This window comes from Chamaea fasciata, unplaced genomic scaffold (assembly GCF_029207755.1).
Source record: "Chamaea fasciata isolate MVZ Bird 193981 ecotype frontalis unplaced genomic scaffold, bChaFas1.0.hap1 SCAF_1, whole genome shotgun sequence".
Taxonomy (NCBI): domain Eukaryota; kingdom Metazoa; phylum Chordata; class Aves; order Passeriformes; family Sylviidae; genus Chamaea; species Chamaea fasciata.
The window spans coordinates 100,483,567-100,509,689 of record NW_027094086.1 but is presented as its reverse complement, the minus strand read 5'-3'; the positions used below and the strand labels follow the sequence as shown (position 1 = coordinate 100,509,689).

General features: G+C 36.6%; 1 protein-coding gene across 15 annotated transcripts in view; it reads left to right on the top strand.

Annotated features, from left to right (window-relative positions):
* The window catches only part of SUGCT (succinyl-CoA:glutarate-CoA transferase), a 326,113-nt gene that overhangs the window by 194,485 nt on the left and 105,505 nt on the right, over nucleotides 1–26,123 (top strand). For 2 of the 15 annotated variants that reach the window (XM_066190949.1, XM_066190940.1), the window contains exon 13: nucleotides 11,944–12,009. The exons of 12 other annotated variants lie outside the window; for them this stretch is intronic. In XM_066190949.1, the coding sequence (XP_066047046.1) occupies nucleotides 11,944–11,994 (51 nt within the window). In that variant the 3' untranslated portion in view covers nucleotides 11,995–12,009. Of the gene's footprint in view, nucleotides 1–11,943; nucleotides 12,010–26,123 lie in introns of those variants that run through there. One more of the 15 variants, XR_010722267.1, reaches the window with a different exon arrangement.

Below are 26,123 nucleotides of genomic sequence, written 5' to 3'. Positions count from 1 at the left end.
CCTGAAAGGAGGTTTTAGTGAGGTGGGATCAACTTCTGCTCCCAGGTAACAAGTTCCAGGATGAGAGGAAATGGTCTTAAATTGAAGCATGGAAGATTTGGGTTGGATATTAGAAATAATTTCTTCACTGGATGAGTGTCCAGGCATTGGAACCAGCTTCCCAGAGAAGTGGTGGAAATGCTGTCCCTGGAAGTGTTCAAAAAATATGTGGATGTGGTACTTGGGGAAATGGTTTAGTGGTGAACCTGGTGGTTCTGGGGTCATGATTGGACTCAGTGGTCTTTAAAGAGCTTTTCCAACCTTAATGATTCTATGGTTTGGCTTTTACAGAAAAAAATAATAAACAGGTAGAAGTAGTGTAAGTGTATTAGTTGTTACCTGGTAAAGAAGTATCGCCTCTTGAAGATGACATTGTATTTTGAAACACTAGACAAGAACTTGTGGTATCTGGACCCATTTCTTGACTGCAGCATATTCATTGCTTGACTCTTGGTAATTAATTTAGTCTCTGTTCATCTCTCTATTGGTCTGTCAGGCTGCCTGTCCACTTGTCTGTTAATCCTTCTGCCTTGTAGAGGTGGTGTAAAGGTAATGACACACTTTGTGTACAAGATTCTACCTAATACTTGTAGGGATTTGCTAGAGTGGGGAAAAATACTTCATGTTATTGTCAGTCTTCTCTGACTTTTCATGCTATTTTCCCACCAGAGGAAAACAAAATGGCTGTTGCAAAACTTAAGGGAGAACCCTTGCATGTGAAACCAGTAAATATCTGCATAACCATGTTTGAAGATATTTTAGTAGGGAGATTTCCTGCCTTAACATAGAATATTTTGTTTCTGCTATATAGAATGTTTATTCATACATAGCTAGTTTACAGCCTTTCTATATGGTTCCTGATTACATCCTTCTCATCTTCCTTATTATTTCTTAACTGGGAAAATAGACAGTGTATTGGAAATTTTTCTTTATGTGCTGTAGGCTACACTTAAACATTGAGGTCTCAGTAATTTATGTTTTTAATGGATAGGGGTTTTTCCTTTTGGGTCATTTTCACAGAGAAACCTAGGTTGTCCAAACATATTCTGAAATACATTGGGGGATTATGGTTTCAACACATGCGTGCCTAGGGCCAAAGTATGAGTAACATGAAATTTTTTGTTCCATTCCATGAACAAACCACTGTTTCGTGGTGTAATACAAAACATATCTAAGCAGTTTAGATCACTATCAGGCATTACAATGTTAGGTTTTCTATTTATGTGACTACCCAAAGCTCATTAGAAACTCATTTTGTAGCTCTAGGGAAGTAAAAATAAAAAGCAGTGAAAAATAGTACATTGTATTCTGTTCTAATTATACTCTATTTGCTGTACTTACTAATATATATCAAGTGTATAATTTTATAGTTGCTGAACCCAACTTCCAAAACTTGTGAAGTCCAGGATTGTTCATAAAACTGTTGTGCGTGTAGCTTAACTGTGCAACTTTGATTGTACAAACTAGCTTTTTGTGCATGCAGGCAGACTGTTAATTGCTGGTGCCTTCATGTAATATGAATGTCCTTGAACTGCAATGTTCCCCAGTTTTTCCTCTTCACCTGCTCTTAGGCCCACAGGATAGTTGGTGCTTGCCAGGTCCAAAGGGATTTTAAAGAGGAGACAGATCTGGAATATCAGAAAACACTTGCAAATACAAGAGCTCAGATTCTGGGTGTGGATTTTCACTATTCAGCTCTGCACTCTGACTGCTGGTGTGAGTCTCTATAAAAATCACACCAGTGCTCTCCTTAGTCATGCAGGCAGAGGTTTCACATCTCCATTCGACTAAACTTGTGCACGTGGGAAGAATCTGATGTGTTGACATAAGGTATTAATGTATGAGAATGTGATAGACAGTAGTGCAAGCAAGGAGGGCAGGACATCTCCTTTTAAAGGGATGCTATTTTTAATTGGTTCTTACTGTATTGGCAAGTTTTTCTTTTAAACTACATCTCTGTGCCCTCTCTGGCATATTAGTCTCACCTTTTAATGAAAGGATAAATGCAGAATACGGCACAGATAAGTACTAAAAATTCCCCAGTTAAGGGCAGAGAGAGGGAAAATAAATCCATTAGCCAACAGAAAAAAACAAGGTTTTGAGCAACCTAGTTAAAACCCAATTATAATCTTCATGCTGTTTCCCCTCACCTGAAATGACTTTTTGTAATAAAAGAAGCTGCATAAACCCAACCAAAAATGAGTATTTACTTTTTCTTTTTTTAATGTAAAATGAAGCATTTCCCCAATAATAAAAAGCTTATCCACATGTACATTAGTTGATTAGAAGCACACTTCACAGGTGGTGTAATACACAGGTCTGACATAACACTCAAAGCATACACTGAATCCCAGTGTGGCACACTCAGTCACGGTGTATAAGAGCATATTTAACAATGTTCTAGGTTATACAACATAGTTTAAAATAAGCCATGTAAGCTTGTTATTCTAACAGAACATGTGTTTTAGAAGAAAAGCTGTGCATGAAAATGTTCTCTAAAATTCAGACAGAAGAATCCTTTCTTCATGCTCTCAGTGTAACATATTACAGCAATAAAAGGAAAGGACTATGACATAGACTGAGAAAACCATGCCTGCTACACAAAATAATTGCCAGTTTATTAGTCTGTCTTCTTGTGTATTTCAGTGCCCATGCACCCACATATAGTGAGAAGATGTCACTAAATTAAACCGCAGATATTTGTCCCTAGATTAAGGTCACTTTCACTTCTAGGCTCTCTTCTTATTTATTTTAATTAATGAGTGAAAGCTCTGTTTTTCTTCATCTTTAGCCTTCTTTCAGGCTTGCTGTTATGCACCTTGTTATAAATTCCTTGGCTTCCAATCAGGGTTTTATGAGCATGGAGGACTGTATTTAAAAATAAAGATTCTGAACACCCATATGTTTTGAGGTACAGTTCCTTTCCTCAGAGGGTATGTAAAACATAAAACAAAAAAGCCCATTTTATTATAGAAATCTGAAAACAATCAGTGAACCTCTTGTTCAAAGTAACACCGGGTTTGCTTTAATTTTCAACAAATTCAATTTTCTTTAAAGTGCCGTTTATATGCCCATGTTGAATTATAATAGTTAGTAGTAATTTATTGGGGATATTATTCCAGGAATTTTTCTATCTTCTGCCTTTGACCCTAGGGATGCGATAGTGGGATATAAAGAATGTATGGTATAGTATGACACAATATAAAGTGCAGGAGAACGAGCATTACAGCAGAAAGTTTGTTTAGAAGAGACACACTGATTGCATTATTTCAATAAAAACAACAACAAAAAAATCACTTCCATAGTGTTTATTCACCATGAGGCTACTCTCTACAATTGATTTTTTTCTTTTTTTTCCCATTAAACTGTCTTCACAGCCAATGAATTTTCTTGCATTATTCTAGAAGAGAATCACTGTAGCACAAAAAATAAACAATATTTGTCCTAATTCAAACCTAGTGGTAACAAATAGAAAGTGTCTGCTGTGGGTTTTGGATGAAGGCAAGAATATTGTTTTTCTGCTAGTTTCTCTGTAAACAAAAGGTTTTGTGAGAGGATTTGGGATTTTCTTTGTGTTATTTGATTCTTGAACTCTTTTAATCTTTTCAAGCAGATCCTTGCCATTATTTTCTTGCAATCTTTTTGTTTAAATATTGCAAGATATTGTTCATGTTTTCACAGAAACAGAATCCACCAATAGCAATTTGTAAGACTAACAGTGTGAAAAGGTTTCATTGGGGCTGTACTTTCTCTCTCTCTCTCTCTCTCTCTCTTTCTTTCTTTCTTTTTTGTAGTTGCCTCTTGTAGTGTGAGCTCTGATTTAAAACTGTGCGGAAACTGATATTTACAAGCTCTTTTGCATGCATTATGTCTGGCATCAGGACTTTGCTCCATGTCTTTGTAGTAAGTCTCAAGGGACCATTTGAATGAAGAAATAGTGCATCTTCCTTCCCCAGCCTTCATCATGTGACTTTAATTGAGGCTGTTCAATTCTGTGAAGCTGAAATCTCATCCTTCAAGTTAACCTCGGTCCTTATATGAGTGAAACTGACCAGGCAGAGTTATATTTTGCTCTTGTTTGAGGGATTTCTTTGCTCCTTATGATAGACTGCATTGATATTTGATCAACATGTTACCAAACACAAGAGGGTTATTTGAGATCTAGAAATATTTTAAAAACACCAAAATTAACAAATTTTAAGACTTACACTAAAATGTCCCTTAGCCTCATACAGGGGTTCAGGGGTTAATATATAGTTTTGATGGCCCTTATTCCCTCCATACAAAGCATTGTTGTGGAAAAATGCCACAAGCCTTTTCTACAAGATAAGATTCTCTTTTTTGTGACCTCATAAAAATTTGATTACTCAATATCTCTTTTGTCTCTCTTTGACTTGTAGACCCTTTGCCTAACCTTTATCTTTGTGCATGTAGGAGTTGCCATTTTCGGTTGCCAGAAACAGTAGTGCCAGTGCAGCTGATTTAGTGGTGTCATTTCTGCTAGGCCACCCGAAAAACCAGTGAGTTGGCTGTCAGCCTGTAGTCAGGTGTGCTCTGCTTGTAGATGTGCTCTTCTTATACTGCTGCCATCTTTCCAGTAACACATCATCACTCCTGCGCTGTTTTGATGATATAGCATGTTTACAACTTGCTGGAGCAGCAGCACTCTTTGACAATGTGTTATTGCAATTCATCGTGAGAGGCAGCTATTCTCAGTGTTCTGCTCCAAGAGTGCTTTCATCTCAAGCAGAACAGCTGATCTCAGGACTGCCTTTGGAAAATGTTGAGACAAATAAAACTCCATCTTTCAGATTGACCCATAAATGATAGAAGTGTGAAGGTGCAACCTCTGAGTCACAGAGGGCCTTGTGGCAACTCTGTCTCTAATGTGATTTTTCGTGCAATGCTCTCATATCCTCCAGGATCCCTGAGCAACGGTAATTTGTGTTGTTTCTTGTTTTACAGTGTAACTAAAACATCACTGTTTAGTGAGAAGTACTTGTTTTGTTTTAATTATTAGGTGGCTTTTAAGATGTGGGCAGAAGTAGGCATGAAAACAAAGGGCTCTGAGCTCCAAAGACTGGGAGCATGGTAGCAAAGAATAGCACTTTGGCACAGCACATTGGTGGTACAGGATAACATTTTATGTAACAGGATACAGACCACAGAATACAGGCAGGCAATTGGCGCTGCAGGAGAGCACTTTATGTAACAGGAGAGAAAATCAGCATGTGGCTGGCATCACGGCTTAGTAACACATACAATGAAATGGGGAAAAATTACATTCTCTCTCTCTCTCCACCCCATCACCTCCCATCCACCCAAGAGGTTACTAAGGGGAAATCCCTTTTTCCCTTTCTGAATAAGTATGTGATATTAGACATATTTACTGGGGGAAGACAGGGATCCAATTCTATTGTGCTAAGCTTTTTGTCTTAATTTATTTTTTAAAAACATGCCCTTTGCTCACTTGGTACTGTTGGGGGGATGGACTAAACAATTCAAAGCTTTTCTAAGAAAAAGAGTGACTTTTTAATCACTGCAGTGAGCAGTAATTTTTGGCAACATTATTATACTACCAAGAGGCAATTTTAATAAAACAGTCCAGTGCTTCAGAAGCTGCTGAAGTAGAAGAAATTTTAAGGAAATATGAGGATACATTTCTTTCACTGCTTCTCTTTTTAAACCTTTAAAAGAAAACCACAGTGCCCCTTTGGTGCCTCTTAAGTGGACATCTGTTGATTTAAAAGAAAGACGAGCTGGTCTTTATGGTTAAGCATTTCAGTCCAACACCCTCTTTTAAAAAGCTACATACTTTAAGGTTTTGTTTAAGGTTGCTCAGTCAAATCCAGAGGGACTGTAAAATGTTGGCTGTGGAAAGCCAATCTCCCCACACTAAAGTTTCTTTGGTAGGACTCCAGGAAAGCTTTGGGACGTCCTGATTTCTGTCCACTCTTTGGCTTATAGTATTTCCTCCTTGTCTACTGAATAGATGAACTATTTTCACTTGCTTATGAACAAATGACTTGTCGTATGTTTTGCAATAGTTTTCATGCTGGTGTAAATCTGTGTATGCCAGTGTCAGGGAAAGCACAGTGAGTTACACTGCAATATTCATTGTTTCCTATCAAACTAGTTATCTATTGTCCTGAATATCATGTTCTGATGGAGTCTTAAAATTCAGTGTGCCAGAACCTTTCAGATTAAGTTGCACTCTGTGTAGTATTAAAGATTGAAGGGGTGGGGTAGAAATAGGGAATAATTTGTAATTATCTCTGGTGGTTTGATGGTTATTGCTTGCTTACCTTTTGGAACACATGATTTGTATACCTCAATTCCAAAATCTGGAACCTGTGCCTATGCAGTTTTACACAGACAGATACTTAAACATGTGCATTTTTAAATTTACCAACTGGTCATAAAGCTGAGTGATTCCTGTAATTACAGCATTAAGAATATTGGTTAAAATATATAAGTATATAGTACAATACCTCAGTAGTTCTCAGAATTCCAGAATCACTGCACAGTTAAGGTTGGAAGGGTCCACAGGAGATCATGTAGTCCAACCTCTCTGCTCAAGTAAATATCTAATGCTGATGTTAATAAAAGAAATGTGTGAATGCCTGCTTTCAGCACTGTTCCTACTATTAATTGTAAAAATATATGCAAATAAGTATTACAATCAAAATTTAAATCAGTAAAAGTGACTCATGTAAGTTTATATTGCATGCATGTAACACAATACTAATACACTTCTGCAGCAGCAATCAGTCTTAAGATGGACTCAAATGTGGCCAACTGTAATAAGTACATGTGCTTAGAGATTGGTATCTAATACCTCCTTTTGGGGAAGAATGCAACTTCTCTTCAAATCAAAGTGAAGACTACTATTCACATGAATAAAATGTAGATTGTACTCTAAGACTGAAATCCTTTATCTTCCTCTTCCTTGGAATCCATTTTTTGAGTCTCTATGCCTACAAATGTCCTCCAAACACAGTATGTATAAATTCATGTGAATATAATTTACCACACACAATTGACATGTTCATTTCAAAGTGCTTTGTCAAAAAGTAGCCCCCATATGATGAGGCTCATTACCTTTTAAAGGCTACATTAATGAAAGAAACTCCCAAGCTTATTCTTAATGATATGTATCCAGCTGACAGTTTGAAAAAGCTTGACAGTAAAATTTTCCCCTATTCATAATAAGGTCCGGTTTAGCTTCCTCAAAAATTGACCTACAGATGATGTCATTTCCCTAATATGTGAACTATCCTGGTTTTAAATCCAACTATGTTTCTTGAAATATTCACCAGAGACAGAAAAAGTAGGGAAAATATATATTATAAGTTTATTACACTGCAGTTACTTATTAAATTTCAAGTCTTGCTTTAGGCTTCTGTCAGAGGTCTGATTATGTAGTGGTCAGATGGATGGGCTTTGCTGGGAGGGTTACAGAGTGTAGAACCATTGTAGCAGAATGTGTTTGCATCAAGGATTTGTTCTGTTTTTTGGTAAGGTAGACAACATTTTCTCCTCCTTCAGTCCACAACATTCTAAATTATAAGATTTTCAGTATAAAATAGCCATAGAGAAGAAAAGGCAGCTCATTCACAGTTTCCAATAATATAGCTCTTCTATCCCATAAACCTTCCTTCCATCTTGCTCTTCCTTTCCTTATTTATTATAGTTTTCTACATAGACTTAATATATCAGCTAATGCATAGAAATTTATCACTATTGAAGTGCAATAAGGGTAATCTTTTACATATATTTTTTAATGAAAACAAAAACCTTGAGGTTTCAGGCAAAGTTGGATTCCCTTTTACATGGTGAAAAATGCCCACTAGTTGTATAGCTCCAAGGACCCTGGTGCTAATTCAGAAGTGAAAATACTCCAAAATTGGAGAAACACTGAAGTTTAAAGGAACAGTGGTCAAGAGAGATTTTACTTTAAAAACCTGGCAAATGTTGTCTTCAAATTAGATGTGTTGTTGAAGTATACTTGAAATTTTTCCCAGTTATTCAGTTGTATAGGAGATTGCAACTTCATAAACACTACAAGCAAAACATTTTTACTTGACAACGTATTTTTTCCAAGTTGCTAGATTGTCCTATATTTTATTTCCAACTGTATCAATAGTGTGGATCTTACCTGAAAATTAAAAAAAAAAAGTATTAAAGCAATTTATGAAATTTATTTTTGTTATGACATATACTTACAAGTAAAGGCAGTTATTTTTTTTCTCTTGAAAAACTATTAGAAAACAGGATCTAATGGCAATGTTCTCTTCTATTGCTTCTTAATAGCTAAGGATTTCACTCAAGTCGTATACCTTCTGTCCTCAGCAGCGCTTTTGCAGCTCTGCTCTTATGGTGTATTTAATGAGACCACTGATTTTGTAAGTCAGTTAATTTAAAATTCTGTTGATTGAAAGTTTCAGAATACACCTTTTACAGCCTATTGTTAGAGTTCTACACTTTATTTTAAAGAAATGTACTTCCAAGTGAAGTAAAGTTTAGATATAAAAGCCCTTGATGGAGGCTGTGACAAAAAGTTATGCTTGATAAACTTGACTGAGAAAAACTAACAACACTGAAATACAGTAAAAAAAAACAACAACAAAAAAAGCTTGTTTCTTACTAATCAATTTCTTGTCAGTTATAGAGGACAATTAGCATTAACCAAGAAAGTAGGTATTTTGAAATGGAATTGTCAGCTGTTTAACTAATGAAGAGCCACATTTCTCACGTTGCTGTGGTGCTGAATTTCTTGTTATTTCTTTTTCATTTTCAAGTGAAGAAGGAAGTGTTAGTGCAAGCCAGAAGAAAAGGTGTCTTAGAGTTAAGTTTGCTTAGAAGCATAATGGACAACACCTGCATTTAAGGATTGGAATCCTGTTTTTTTGTCTAAGAACCATGATAAAGTTTAAATGGCTTTGAAATTTTTTGAGTCCTTCAACATTAGTAGTTGAAGTGTAGTGATTAAATGTTTTTAAGGGGCTTTCTCCTTTTAATCTAGTGCCTTTTTTTCTCTGTTTTTGTTTTTATCTTGGTTTTGTCTGGGTGTAATTTTGTAGGAAACTCCTAAAATGCTATTGGCAAATAAGATTCCTGTGAATAAAAGTATTATTTGTTTTTCTTCTAACTTATGATAATGATTAGGGTATTAAGGGTGTAGAAACATGTTCACTCAACAGCTTAAGACAAAAAGAGGAAAACACATTTCCTCTGCTGAGCCTCTTTGGTTTATATCTCAGTTGGTGGAGAATGCTAAATCTGACCAAAGGCTGTTAAAATACTTTTCTTTTAACCTAAATTCATCACTTATGCAAACACTTGATCAACCTAATGAATATTTATACTAAGCACTTCAAAACTCGAAATACGTAATTTTAAAGTTTTTTATTTTCCTATCAAATATATTTTTATATTAGTCTGAGTGACTAACTCCAAAGAAGCATTTACAGTGTAAAAGACATGCTGGGGCTTCTTTCCTTTATTGTAGGAACCCCAAAGCACAGCACAAATTTTCATGCTAACCATGCGTACGTGATTTTGTGTGTTCAACTCCTTTACTGTAGCACTGAAAAAAAATCCTTTTGTTTTTCCTAATATAAATTGTTACTTCAGCATTATGAGAACACATATTTTCAGTGACTCTAAGAAATATTAAATATGTGACAAAGCATCTTAAATAGTGCGTGGAAGGCTGTCATCTTTCTTAAGTCACATTCAGACAAGTCTTTTTATTAGATCGAACTTGTCCTTCCACCACCAGTGTAACTTCCTTATGATGACAGGAGCTAATTTGAGGAAAAAAATGCTTGTGCTTAGGCCTGGTCTTGTTTCTGGTGTTTTTCAGGGTTTTACTCTTTTTTGATAACCTAATACCAATGAACATAGAACTGTGAATTTCATTCTCCCGGTGTAAATTGGGGTAATCCCACTTCCTTTTTCACTATTTATCCATTTAATCTACTGACATGGAGAGCTTTTTGGAGCAGTTATTTGTTTTATTTTTGTATTTAACTGTACCAAGCTCAAATATATTCCTGGCAGAAACAATGAAATATAGTGAAAAATATTTTAAAAACAAGCAGCAATATAAACATAGCAGTGTAACAGATTTGTGCTGCTTAACCTCATATGGTTTTCCTAAAAAATACTGCATAGTTACATCTGCAGAGTGCCTCAGATTTCCAACACATGAGGAAGAGGTTTCTGCCTGAGCTGACACTTGCAATGTTTAGATATTTCTTGGAGAAAAAACATAGCAGTCATAGAAAAAGGAATTTTTGTTTTATCCTTAAAAATACATCCTGAAGACTGTGTTGTTCTGGGTTTCTACTCCACTGGTACTTACACTGCTGTGTTAATAATAAGGCAGTTTTATTGAATGATGATTGCCCCTCTTTTCCCTCTCCCATTTATTATGCAAGGTCAGGGACCAGGCTGTAAAAATCACTTTTAAAAAAACCTTTGATTTTCAAGCTTTTGAAATTTGGAACTAGGCGGATGTGAAAGCTCTGAAAACGATTGCAGTGTTTTCTACAGCAGGATTATCTAGCCAGAATCAGGAGTCTCACACCTGCAGAATTCCAAGACCCCTGGATATTCATTGCCCTTTGAACCTTACCTTTTGTTTTTTCCTTTAACTGTTTTAGTTCAACTGAATGTACAGCCACAATCTGTGGAAATGGACAGATGTTGCATGTATGGCAATATGCTGCCAGAAACAGAAAAAAAAAAAACCAACACAAGAAAGAACAGCCTTCAGTGTTGTTTCCAGTTGCCTGCTGTGATTTTTTCACTAAGCACTAGAGAGATTTACCAAATGCACTGCCAGCTTTGCATGATCTGAGACAAGCTTTAAAATGGATAGTTTTGCATTCTCCTGTCTACTTTCCATGCTCTCTTCCTTCCCAGTTTTTTGGCATCCACTTTTATCAATGACAATGAGATAGCTAATTTCAGGTTTCTTGTTACTGTGTTTTAGGCAAAGCTAGTGGCAAAGAATCCCTTAAATGAAAGACACTGGTTTCATTTGGCCTTGTAATGCTTGTGTTCATTAACTACTGTACAATATGACTTGGCTAGCAGGAATATTTATTCTAATAGTGAACATCAAAAGAATAAACTAGTAAAACCAGAGAGATCAAGTTGGTGCTACTATGAGTACAAGTAGAGGAATGCAGTACATGTGTGATATACTTCCAAATTAGTTTCATTATTCTGTGTGTTGATGCAGGGGATAAATAGGATTTGGACCTTATTTCTCCTTCTGATTTCTAGGGTTGGGAAGAAATAAATGGGCCCCACATTTCTGAGAGCAAGTTATTGTGAGCAGCATTTATACAGCTGTGGGGAAAGGGGGAAGCCTTTTGCTCACCTTCTTGCAATGATCTAATGACAGTTTAGAAATGTGCCTGTGGCAGTGTGTATTGGATCATGAAGCCTGAGGAAGTAGATGTCTTTCTATTTGTGAGGCAGTGAGAATTATGCCCTTCAAATTAGAGAACTGACATATCATGCAATATTTGTGTCTGATGTCAAGTCATTAGCTCATCTCAAACATCAATATTAGATTTGCTGTTTGTCCTTCAAGACAGTTCCATAATTCCTGGAATGCTTACAGAAATTTTTCAGTAAGGGATTGAAGAACACTAAAGAACCTGCATACAATTACCAGACACTGAACAGTAAAGGAATCTGTTTTCAAATTTTTGTTCACAGTTTATTTGATTCATTTACTGTCCTAACAGGGGGAGTGATGGTGCTGAAAAGAAATAGATAGAGAAAGAGCAACCAAACCTGAAATTGAAAGTTTAGAAAAAAGTGTCTGAGAATTCATATACAAGCTAAGTATGCACCATGACATTGTGGTGTTTCTCCATGCAGGACTTTTCCTTATGCAATCGCCCCTTTGAGACCCTCCTTGAAACAGCATAGATCCTGAAGCACAAGGTGAGCATCAGTCTAATACTTGCCAAGGACCTTGCAGGTCATTGAAGTGAGTGGGTCTTTGACTTGGAGAAGTTCATTGTATCCATCACTTGTTATAGGGTGAAATTTTGTATGTGCCTTGCCAAATGTGAATGCAGTTGTCTGAGAAACAAAGAGTAGAAAACATGTAAGTTGCAGTGAGTGAAGACAGGATATTTGAAGGTTTGTATTCAATATGCAACCTGTTTTTCACTTATAGCCCAAGAGTTTCTGTCTGGCTCTTCAGAAAACACAGAGAACAAGTGTCTTTTTGAAAATCTTGTCAAATTTTTGCTTGGATATAATAATATATAAAATCTTCCTGAATTTCAGTTCTTTGCTTTGAGTATTGCATGAACAGATCTTTTAAATTCCTCTTTTGTGTATTGTTACATAATTGCACTATTGATTATCTATTTAGTTTTTATACAAGTTATATTGATACTATCATCTAGGATGTGGTAAGAATAATTTGAGATTGTTTTTAATATTATCTTTGTGTCTCTTAAGGTAGTGCAAAAAATACAATTTATGTCAGACAAACCTAGGTAAAACTAAAGTTATTATTCTGCTTTCATGACTGTTCAGTGGGAAATTGTTTAGGCATAAAGTAAAAGTGACTGGTATATAGAGAATGGAACCAAGGCATGGTTATGCTTTGAGAGTTTTTATGTGGGGAATTTGGGAGGGCAAGAGTACAAGTTAAAAAGTGTTCCCTGTAGATTTGCAATAAAATCTTTACTGGTGTTTGTCACTGCAGAAGTAGTGTCAGAGTCTTGGAACCCTGGGTAAGGCATGCTTGCTTCTAGCTTTGGGAAATAAGGCTATTTTTTTGAAAACCACATAAATTTGGAAGTGCTGAGCTGGTGACCATTGCTGGTAATCTCCCATTAGCCATCTGCATAATAAACACTTTTTTTTGCTGTTTAAGGGATGAAAAATTGTTATTTGGCTTGTTTTGGAGGCTGAGTACTCTGCTTTTGGCTGACGGAGATTCCTCCATGTCATATCTGAAGCTATGGGCAAGAGAAAGTAGTAAGTTAAGCTCTCCTTGCTGATATTTTGGGATGAACAGAAGTTTTCAGATTTCAGGGCTGTGAGGTTAATACTACAATGAGAACCAGCTTGAAACAAAGGGAATTGAGAATAAAATCATGTTTCATTTTTCCAGCCTAACAATATTTGGGTTTTGTATATTTTTAAAATTTTTATTTTTGAACAACTTAAGTCCTGTGGACATATGAGGCAAGGACAGATTGTTGCAGCTGTTCATCTTATTTTTTTATTCTCCTTACTATATTTCCAAGAGAAAGAAGAAGGAAATTTTATCTTTGTGTACAGACAAAAAAAATTATTCAAATGTCAGAGGAGATCAGAAAATAGGGGAGTTTTTGTTCTTCACATTCTTTTGAACTACAAGCTGACAATCATTGTTAAAGTTGGTACAGCAGATATGTAAGAATTTAATGTATGTGGTAACGTCTGTGTAGTTCATACAGTGAAGGTAGTCAAGATGCAAATTTTGATATAATATCTAGGCTGTGTTTCTTCTGAGGTTCATCCCTGCCACACTAGACCAGCGAGATCTTACGCTGCTTTTAGTTTCCAACTAATTAGAGAAATAGAAGATTTATACATGCTTCAGTCAGGCTAACTGTCAGAGTGCCTGATGCACTGTTAATCCCTCAGATGGTGTGGCTAGCAATACTCTGAGTTCTGTGGAGTTATTTAGGAAAGATGGAGTAAAAGGGTAAAGTGCAGGAGATGTAAATATCAAAGATATGTCAAATTTTGTTGTGTATACCTCTCCTTTAAACAATAGCAGGGCTATTATCTGGAATGACCATGTACTAACCCTCCCAGCAGCTTCTAATATTTCCAAGTAATCATGATTACAAGGCTTATGCAAGGCAAATGTTGACTTGTTCTGCTTAAAGAAGTAATTCTGACTTTTTTTCATTTTCCCCCCAATTTTGTATGGATTCTGCCCTTATACTAAGTTAAAACTGATACAAGTGAGAATTAAGTCAAAGTTTTTGCCATGATATATTTGCTGTATGTGTCTGGGCTGTTCCATTGTACTACTGGGAGGGAATATGTGTGGCTAGTTCTGTCAATACTGAAATATTCAGCTTGCTTGGGCTTTTCTGTGCAAGTCAGATGAGAAGAAACTGTTGCTTTTGGATTTTATGAATTCTGCTCTTAATGTTACATTTTATACTTTCAGGCAACGAACACAGGATTGTTTTGTGGCCAGAAAGAAAGGGAAATTGTTGAGGGTTTCTGCATGCCACTGTGTATACTAACTCCTGGAACAATGATTATGGTACTTAGGAGACACTTAATATAAAAGAATTTGGTTTCATTTAATCACCAGTATGGTAAAAAAGGAATTTCTGAACTGGAAATGTACATCTGAACCAAAAAGGTTCTTCTTTAAATTTATTATATTCCCTTCTGTCTGATCTATATCTATAGTACCGTTTTCTATTTCTCACTATAAAAATGTCCAAGTGTTTTTAGGTTCATTTAAATAATTTACTTTGATGAATACACTTGTCAGCTCTCTTCATATGCTCGGTACTCGTGGAGTGATATATTGTATTGGAGTTCTAACTAAATTCCCTTTTAATTCCTGTAGTGCTTTATTTACTTGCATTCCAACCTGTCCTGGACAGCTTATTTCTTTTTACCTTGTCAGGCTTTTAAGGAACTTTAAATAAGATTGGCACTGTGTTACCTTGAGCCATGTCCTTGTTATTTACTTTTGGCTTACATGTCAATTCCCTCAATTTGGAATTTTGCTTTATTTTATTTCACTTCTGAAAAACAAAATTTCTCTTGCTTCGTAGTAGGAGTGCAATGAATTCACCTCTTGTTCTGTTGCTGTCAAAGGTCAGAATCATCTGCATTCATATCACATGCTTGTAGCCATTGTTTTTCTTTCCTTTTGTCCCCTGTGAATACATACTGACTCATTGAGCTTGCATACCTTCCTTTAATATCATCTGCTAGATTTCGCACATACTTGCTAATAAATCATTATTGTTCATTCTGATATTTTCAAATAAAGGTCTTTTTCATTTTCCTAAAATGTCATCCATCTGTAGCTTCTCCTCTTGCTCCTAACAGGTTATCTACACTTGCTCCTCAGAGGTTATCTACACTTGGCTCACTCAGTTCCATCTCACGATTTTTCTTACTTTTTTTGTTTTCTTCATCCTTTGATTCCTGTGGTGCTGCCTCCTGAAGACAACCACATGGTTGATGCCTGGTCCCATTATCCAGTTGTTGGTAGAATCCTCAAAAACATATTCCCACTAGCATGTCTAAATGTGATGTGTGGTGAGTGAAACCTTTGGCAGACCCTTTTCTGAAGGTACTGCATACTATTTTCCCCACTCCCACACTCAGATATCGTACTTCAGATAGCACAACAACCCCTTCCCTATGAATATTTGAAATGCAATATATGTAACTTAGGAGTTGATGAAGATGGACACAACCATAGAGGAGTAGCATTCCAGAAAACCCCAAGAATAATATATGTAACAGACTAATTTTCTGCTTGTTTCTAATTATGCTATTGTATTTTGAAAGTTAATACTAGAATCTAGTGTACCTCACTTTCAGTCTAAGCATAGCTGATTGATATATTGTAAGTGAAAATGGACTGAATAAAACAGTGGAAACATATTTCCATTTTCACATTAATGTAATAATGTTAAGAAATTTCACATAGTGATTATGAGGAGCATATACATATATGTATACATTAATATGTAAACCTACTTTCCTTTGCTTGTACCTTTGTGTCTTAGTTTGAAAGACAGGTGTCTGCCAAGGAAGGGGAGAACCTCCCTTGGAATGGAAAATATGACCCCCTTCCCTCCATATTACTACAACTTTGAAATTACAAGGCTTTCAGGCCCCGTGTATCAGAATATATATATATATATACCGGAAATGTGTATATAGTATCAGAAAAGGAATAACAATTCTTTACTAGTATACATGTAACAAGACAAACAACCACAATGGCAGCAACAACAAACAGAACAAGAAACCCCGTGACAGCCTTCTCTCGGCTGCAGGCATTTTCCCCTTTGCTGTAGTTATGGTCACAGCCAGCAGGGGCGCTGGTGGCTCCTGGCCAGACAGGGTAGGTGCAATGATTCCCACGCGGCTGCAGGGAGCGCTGTGGTGCCGAATTAGTCATGTCTCCCTCACGTGGTAATGGTGGATGGGTTGGATAGCGGGAATGGGCTGCAGCAGGAGCCTCGGACCAGCAGCTGGAATGGCCAGGTGGGCTCACCCGGGGCAGCAAGAGGTGTCAGAAACTCGGCCGCTGTGGAGGAGCTGCAGGGGTTCTTGCCTATGGTGTAGCAAAGAAACTTCGGAGCAGTGACAAACAAACGGTGGGGACTTGGCAGTGGCAGCCTGGCTCCTGAGCATGGCCAGGAGAGGCTCCCTTAGAGGAATAAGGAGCTCAGGGTTTCAGGGTTTCCCCTGAGAAGAGTTTCCCCTGGTGAAGAGTTCTTTTTGAGTGAGGTAGGGTGTTAATAAGGTTCCAGTGCAACGGCTGTTCCCACAAGGAGAGCTTCACTCATGGCAGGAGAAGGCAGTAGGAGACAAAGCCTCACAGTGCTGGTGCATTCTCCCCACAGTTACCGCAGCCTCTTTCCTTCCAAATCCTGACAGCGAGAGAGAGCTAGGAACTGCACCAAGCCCCTTCCTCCAGCCCAAATCTCATGGTATCTTTGCTCCTCTGAGAGAAAGCTCTTCAGCTAAGAGTGGCCAGCTGCATCCTTCCCCTGAACCTGGCAACTTCTTTTGTCTCACTGTATTGGTCGTTACTGTCTCTTTAGGAATATATCGGGGAAAATTTCCTGAGGGAAAGAAAACAAAAGGAACAATCTTAACCTCCAACACTTTGTCAAGCCTAACACATACTCAGCTCTAACTAATCACTTCAAATCGTCTATATGTATACAAACATAATTTTCTATTATGATTAGCCTCTTTTTCTTCCATACTCCTCATCTGCTGAATACCTTTGCAATTTTCTTTTTATTTTTCCCTGCTGCTAACACTCCGCATTCCATTCCTACATCTGTGTATTTTGGGTTTGTGGTTAGGTTGATTCCCAACCCCCCCCCCCCCCCCCCCCCCCAAATTCATTTGATACTGCAACACTAGAACTCTTTTATAAGTGTCTTTTAAAGAAAGAAAGAACTAAAGTGGATTTTTTCATTTAATGCCTATCTCTGGGCTACACAGAAGACATGTATTTTTGACTTACCACAGTTTTTAAATAACTACTAAAAATAGTTTGAAGGTAAGACAGACCTGTGAACACCAGTTTGTAACACAGGAATCTAAATTTGGGAAAAATATGTGCACACCTTTAGAAAATGGTTGTGCATTTTTGCAGCAGAGTGCACTGGTGACAGAAAAAGCCGTTATTTCTTCTTCCTGCTAAGAACACTGACTACCAGAGCAAGGACAGTAAGAGTTCTCCATCTGGACACATTTTATGCTTTTTGTTTATGTTGCTGCTCAATTAAGTCTGATTTAAGTCAAGGCTTGGATGCAAGTTACACTAAAATACAACTGGAAACTAATAATAAAACTATTAAGCAGTTTTACTTTGTCTCAGATTTGTATTAATGCTTTTGCAAACACTAAGGGTCATTAGTGAACTTAAGAAGACATTAATTTTATTTTTTAAAAGAAATTTCTAGATTTAGAGAAATTTCTAAATTTTAAGATTTAAAAGTCCTTAAATATTTCTGAAAATTTGTTATTATTAAGCAGTTTCTAATGCTTTTCATAAAAACACAGGGTGATATATTCTAACTTTTCTTTGCCACTGATATTGGGTATTTGTTGGATATGGGCTTACCAGTGGAAAGGCAAGTGAAGTGCACAATATTCCCTTTTATGTGCCCTTAGGCTTTGACACGGTTTATATTCCCTTTCCACTTGTACATAGCCAAGTACAATGACACTGTAGGTATGATATGGTCACTGGAGCATTGCACAAATACATCTGCTGCAAGTTGTATTATGAGGTTCAGCTGCACCTCTTCAGTTTCTGATACTGCTGCTATATTAAGGTGTAGTTACAAAATTGTGCAAGTTGATTTCCTCTTTGCATATCTTTTCTAACCATCTGTTAGTGAATGAAGCAACTGTGTTCTCTTCCTGCTCCCTTTAAATTATGTAGTGAAAGCATAAGAATTTCTATTTGAACTTTCACAGGTTCTCTGTGAACATCCAAACATCTCCTCTTATAGAAAGTTGATAAGATAGAAAATGTAGCTAACTAGTTATTCTGTAAAAGGTTTTTCAGAAAAATACTCAAAATAATGTATTTATTTTCCCTTTTGATATTGAATTATGATCTTGGATATTTTAGTTTCATCTATCTTTTATGGAAGTATTCAAATCAAACAAATCCCACATCTGCTCATTTTTGACTTTGGAAAATCACCCAAGAAGAGAAAGTTATCAATACTAAATTCTCCTTTATGAAATATTTAGAATAACCTAATTTTCTTTTAGGAGACTATTAAGTTGATTTTTGATACTAGAATTGAGAATCAAAAGTTCTTTCTCTCCCCTTGTTCTATCTTTTGCAAGTCTCTAAGTCCTTAGTCTACTTAGCCTTCCAAAAATTTGAGGAAAAGCAAAGTTCCTTGTTTTAAAGTGAAGTCACAGAGGAAGTTCAGTCCAGATCCACAGTGTTGTTTGGGCATGTGATTGGCTTTGAAGAAGATAGAAACTGTTTTCCCAGGTAGTTGGTAAGTTTGGGTGGAAGTGACCTGTCCAGAGCAGCCAGTGACAGCTCACAGCCACACATTCACATCTATCAGCTTCCAGGCTTCAACCAATCTTCTGTTTACCCCACACACCATCTCCTAGATGCTAGAACTTTTTTTTTGCCTGAATTTCCTGCAGCACTGAGATTCACTGGGACTTACACTCAGTAAGTGAGGTCAGGAATAAGGTGGTTATATTCTGTCAGTACTGCTTTTGTAGATGCTGTTATCTAGGAGGAATTTTCTTTCATGAGACTTTTGAATTATGATATCTGTTAAAAGATATTATTTTTAATGTGTATGTTGCACTAATTTTTATAGGATAGCAACATATAGGAATAGGGAATGAAGGTTCCCAGGGATGCCAGATAAAAATGCTCTCATATGAACTGATAGTATGCTGCTATACGTTATTTAGCATTTTTGAAACTAATTCCAGACATTTTTATTGGAATGGAAAGATAAAACAAAGGTCTTTATTGCTTAGTGCTGTTTCCAACGACACGAGTTCCAATAATTCTGATCTGACTGTTCCTTATCCTGCAGAATCTGAGAAGTCCATAATTTTCCTAAACTTTCATAACATTGCATATCACATTATAGTAGTTTTTACCAAATTCAAATAAATTGATTTGACTGTTTTTTGTGTTTTGTTTTTTTTTTTCTTCTGGGTCATCCCAAGGCCATCATTCAGCTGCACTAATTCTGTAAAGAAGTACTGAATAAAGGCTTTTGTTTTCTGTGCCATGGGTGCAGTAGCACCTCACTAACTTCCTGGTTTTACATAAAAGCATTTATATGTAGCCATGCAAGATGGAACTTTTTATTAAGGTTGGCTTTATCGCAAATGGAAAACATACTTCTATATGTAATAGTTAGATTCTGATGAGGTTTATGTTTTGCTGGCTGCCTTGCCAAAGAGAAAAGCACGGCATAATTTATGTGTTGATATATTTACCATGCTTAAAAGTGATTTGTGTTTACACAGTCAGTGCCCATGTAGTGTGTGTTAACCTCTTGTCATATGAAAGAGGAAACAAACCATCTTAAAATAATCTTTTTTTGGCACCTGAAAGAAGCAGAGTGAATAGAACCCTTTTCCTTTCAGCTTGAAATAGTTATCTGAGTTAGCAAACATTATGGTTATCTTGAATCATTAGGCAGACCAAATCTGCAGGCTGGATGCTTCATCTATAGATGTTATTTGATTATTGTTTCCAGGATATTATATGCATATTGGTACAACATTTAATAATTCTAAAATATGCAAAACTTCTTGGCAATGAATTGATCGAGAAATCAGTCACTTTTTATGATTTGCACTTTTTTCTTACAATTCCTGTAATACTTTCAGGAAACACCTCTTTTAGGTTTTAATAAAATTCTGACAGAATTGGAAAATAGGTCATACATAGCTATTTTTATGTGAGGCAAATTTGTCTTTTGCCTCCATGGACATTTAGTGCTTTTTATTCAGTTTTCTACCTTCCATCCTTCTTTCATTTCTCCTATAATCTTCCACATCTAGATTTGCCTTTTTGAGCAACTATTGCCTTACCAAGTGTTTATCTGCGCTGCTGCTGTCATGCAGTAACAAAAAGCTGAACTTGCTTAAATATCAGGAAAAAGAACAGCATGTCTTCAATAACATGATAACCAGTATAGTCAATTTCTACGTTTTACAATGTCAGCACATTGTTAAGGCCATTAACGTTTGTAGGAATCTTTCACCTGCTTTCAGTAGTCTTAAATCAGATCCTATTCTCTTTTTACCCTAAGCCTAACCCTTTCCTAAACCATGTTTTTTCTATAGTCTTCAGGTTGTTTCAGAAGCGGATCAACACAAAAACTGAAACCAAATTTTGAGCAATGGCTATCTAAAACACTATATAGTTGCCCATTGGAAGCAGCACATTATTATCTCCCTGTAATACTGATGATAACCAATCCATTTAACAATACTCAGAAATAATGAGCATTTTTTGCAGCTGAGAAAGAAAAAAAAGCTATGCCAAATTGCAGAGATGAGAAAAACATTTATATGTGGTCTCTATGTTCTGTGTAAACTGTAGTACATTTTGAAAGAGAATAGCAATGGCAGCACTGCAAAAATTTTGAACTATGTACAGCTTCCATCTGTTCAATGAACTTCCACAATTGCTGAGGAGAGATCTGTAAGGAGTTAAAGAAAATTACAGTATCTAGTTCTTGGTGACTAGAATTGCAACTAGCAGATTTTTCATGTGAACCTCATTGTGTGATTTGTTTCATGGTACACCACCTGCATATTTTGGTTTTAAAATCTGTTTGTGTTAAGACAAACAGTTCATGACTGGAGACTCTTGTTCATAGTTCCGTCCAATAAGAAATTAATTGCACCTTCAGTCTGCAAAGTAGGACCTCAGTACTGAAGACCCTAGAGACCACCGTGCAGAGTAGCATCAGAATTTTCACCCTTTAATTTCACCCAAGGTAGATAATTTCAGCCAAGGTAGAGGTGTGCTTGTTTAGATCCTGTTTTCCAGTTGAAAAGATTTGGTTTGACTGGCATTTTGACTTTTTCACTGAAACAAAATGTAGGTTCTAGGCTCGTGCAGAGGCTTTTGATGCACTATTCCAGTAAAAAAAAAAAAAAATCTCCAAATCTTAAGGTGATATAGATCTTCCTGATAAATAATAGCCACAATATACCTTGGAGGTATGTATGGAGCACGGCCAGAGCTGTGCTGGTATTCATTAATTTCTCAAACTTTTCCATTTGGAAGAGCAGCAATTCTCACTGACATGAGAGCTCTGAGATTCCTCTTAGTTACTCTTAGGTCCCAAATCACTTCTAGCCATTGCTAGCACAGAGAAATGCAAAGTCACTTGTATTGCCTTCCCTGCTTGGTGGTTATGTATGCTGCATTTTATTTCTGCATGGCTATGGTCTGTGCTTGGTTTGCTTTATGAGGTGCTATGAGATGCCATTTTGAGTTTTCAGGTGTGAAATACCCATATTCTATGGCTAAAAGTATTTCTCTTATATATGCTTTTCACTGTTTTTTTCTAATGTGTTTTTAAACTTGAGTTCTAGATACTTAGTCTGTCTTTCAGCATCACATGAAAATGTTTGCCTAAATACAGGTGTAGAAGTACTTGCGGTCAAGTTTCAGAATATACAAATGGTTGTCATGTAGCATGAGAAGTACAATGTGGAGACCTTGCAGTGTCTCCCAGCACAGGCTGTTTGAGCAACACATACACAAAACCTGCTCAGGTCTGATGGTTAATGCAAAATGTTGACTTACGAGATGCAGCACAGCCCTGGATTTTTTGGGTTTCAGCCAATTCCTGAAAAAAGTCCCAAGGGCAGCTCTGCAACACATTTACCTTCAATACAAATAGTCCTATTAGGATGTACATATCAGGTCTGTAATAGTCATATCTGGACTCTGCACCCACTCTAACGTGAAATGTAGGACAAGAGGAAATTAGTCCAGGGCAGGTCAATATGCAGAAGAGCTAGAGCTTGTAGGCTGAGATAAACCTGTCCTGATGCAGTGTGGAAGCACAGGGGAGCAGTTGTAATGAATTTCCTTGTGCTCTGATTCTGGGGAAACACTGGAGAAACATTTGCATTATGTATGCATGGAGCCAGATTGGGGTTGGCAGGTTATTAGTTTTGAGCTGGAACGCAAATGATTGTACTCCTCCAGGAGTCAGCTCTGGATGAAATTAACTAAGATTTGTCTGGAGCCCCATGCCTAATAGACTCTTTCAGATTCTGTGTTTCTTGCATCCTGGTTTGGGTAAGGTACCTATCCTAATGTGAAAGGCGAGCAGCCAGAAATGTTGGTGGAACATGTGCATTCATGGGCAATAGCATTCATAAATGTCAATGTGTATATATTTTTTTTTTAATCCAGAATGCTATCTCCACTCAACTGCTACTGCTGTAATAATAGAACTTTACAACATACCACAGATTTATAAGAATTACAGGATTTTTTTTCCTAGCACCTTCCTTCATTTCACATATATTATGAGGTCACAGAAAAAAAGACTCAGTTGAAATGAGTATACTCAGTGGGATAGAATTAAGATTGCTGTGAGAATGTCAACTCTGAATTTCCTGCTTTTGTTGTGATCAAACTATGGAATGAAATCTTTCATTAATCTTAAGTTTTAAATATTCTTTAACATAATTTAAAAAATTTGTTATACTTAACCCTTTAGTCACAGGTAACCCTGTAACTGTCAACTTTTACACATGCACAATAGTATAAAGGGTTTTCTTCCTAACTAACTCTGTTCATAATAACATCATACTGAGCTCTAACTGAACCTGGACCCAAGAAATAGATTGTTGCTTTTGCTGGAGGAAATAGATGGTCAGCTGTAACAGAATTTCTGAATGCTTATGGACTACAAATATTTACAATTTAAAATTACAGAGTAAAAAAAATTATGAGTTGTTGTGAGAAACTTTTGTTTGTTGTTGTTTGGGAGGTGTTTTGGCGTTTTGTGTGTTTGTTTTGGTATGGTACTGGTATAGATTTCCTTACCTGAAATTAAAATGTGTGAAAATTTTCCAGCAAAGACCATATCAATTTCTTTAGATGTTGTAATTTTTTCTGTTTCTATAGTACCTTGCTGTACAACAGGGTTTTGATTTGACTGATAAAATAGGTAATATAACTATTTATGGGTGACACAAACAACATTTCTCTGTAGTACTAATATAGTTTCTTTTAAATTCTGTGGATCTTTCTTAGTCATAGTGAAATACATTCACTGATGGAGTCTAGGACAATAGATGTCCTAAAAAGATATCACATTCCATCAGAATGTAGAGGGAGCAACAGTTTTCCTGTAATAAATAGACCTCACTGGAAACACAGTTTTTAACAGAGTTAAAAAAGACAAAGCCAAAACCCTCCCAAGGCAAAGCAAAAGGTGTGTTTATTTAATAATGCAGACCACATTATTTGTCTGGTGTTTTGTTTGGGCTCATAACTCCAGGTATTCAGTGTAGATTTTGGGCAATTTGGAGTTCTCCAAATACCAAGGATAAGATCTGACCTTAGGAAAGTAGTCAGTAATGACTGACTTTGGTAGGACAAAGGGTTTTACCCAAAACAGTTATTTTGAAATTCAGGTAGTGTGATTTTTTGTATCAGTTGATATTATAGATGAGTATGCAGGTTTTGGCCCACAATAAATGAAGTAAGAATAGGTACCAGTGAGTGTTTTTTCAGGTTTCTCTATTGCTTTTAGGCTTTTCTTTCCCATATATGGAAATTTGACCCTGACTTGTGGAAGCAGGCTCTAACTTGTCTTGCATAACCCCCTTTTTTTGAAAAAGGGTAGTCAGTCTTCATATCAGAAAGATCAGCCTGTTGTTCGAATCAGTTTTACAGTGGTTCTTTTGGAAAGCAATTGGTCTTCCCTCATTTGGTTGTACTTACAGCTGAAAGGGACCCAAGTCCCAGCATAGAGGGAGGCTCTCACAGTGTGCAGTTACTGTAGCTTTCCTTGAAACTCCTTCTACACTCACATCTTTTCATTATGTACAAAAGGTGTAGTGATCCCAGGGAGAGTTGTTTGAGATCACATAATGGCTGAAGTTTTAAATTTCTGGCCAACAAGGGAAAATGTATTCACATTTGATTTTTTTTCTCAGGGTAAGAATCAGCATTAATTTTTGCCTATGAGTCTGGGAGATGGTGTGTTCTTCTTACATTATACGACTTGAGCTGGTGTTGTTTACATAGATGTACATTGGAAAGAATTTCTGGAATTTTAATTCAGGAACTAATGTTAGCCTTGACTTTGTAAACATCTATTGAAATCATTGAGTGTTTAATACTTTAGCATTTATTTATTTATTTATTTATTTATTTATTTACTTCCATCTTGGACTCTTTTGTGTGCCTAGGTATGTGCCCTCTAGCTCCTTTCCTTTGCAGGAGATTCTCCATAGTGAGTTATTAAAGGAAAAATTTCGAGTTCTCTGAAATTCATGCTACTTGCATTTTGCATCACATGGAGCCACAGTGCCAGCTGACAAAACTGTGTGATCAGAAACATATTTTCAAAGATAATCTGTTTTCTTCGTTCAGTAGAATGGGGTTAAAAGAATTTTGTGTTTCACTGTCTGTGCTCATGACCTCTGCCTGTAGACGAGGTGAGAAGCAGAGCCCCAGGTTAAGTAGCATCTGTTGTTTCAGCTCATCTCCAAACAGCAAGGCAAAATTTCAGAGGAAAGACATGTTTTCTTTATCTGAATATTTCTTTATTGTAATATTTCTGAAAGTATTTGCAGGTTGGTTACTCAAGATGAATGTACCATGTTATGTACAAAACACTTGTGCAATGGTTAAAACAGCCTGAGATCTAAGGCAGAACCTTCACCAGCTAAAGAGGATCACAGCAGAATAGCGGGAATTTTTTTTTTTCATTCATGCAGTGAGAAAGGAGTCCTACTTCTTCCCACCTCTCCATATATAAACTCTGTTTATGCTCAGTCATAGTCACTTCATCCATGTAAGATCAATTAAGAACAGTTAGGTAGTCCATAACTGTGCGTGGACTTTTAAGTATAAGGGACTGAATATCTTCTAGGCAAACTTCCCCTAAAGTAGCATAACCTTTATAGTAAGAGCCTGAGTGTAACTATCAGGAGCAAAGCTTTCCTACTGAAGTTGCATACTAAATAATAAAACCCCCATATTTTTCATACCCGAAATGATGGTCACACTTTCAGCTGTGGAAACCAGCAGAGACAGGGGTTTGGATATATTGTTTATGCATACTATGAGGAAGATTTTTCCATTGTACTTATCTTTTTTGATTTACTATTCAATCATTTGCCTTGTATTTGGGAAGGCAACTAATACACACATATTTGTGTGATGGTTTGCTATGAAGCAAAGTTCCAGCAGTCTGGACTGCTTCCAAGAGCATTTTGGGAGCAGAAGTCTACTTTCAGGACTCAGTTAAGACATCCTTCACTAGCCTTGTCTTTTGCATACAGGGCATTATATCATGATCAAGGCATCTGTCCATCTTTCTATATATCTACCTGTCCAAATCAAATGTCAGCAAATGTGCATGTAGACCTAGCTAGAAAAACATGTTATTTTCTCAGACAAAACCTTCAGGTTTTGATTGGCTGCTGTATCAGTAGACTGGAATACTTACAGCTGTTCTTGGAGGCCTTCTATAAAACTGCAGGTGTTCAGCTTTAGCAAATAGTTCTTATTATATGGATAGACTTTTGGCAGCTAG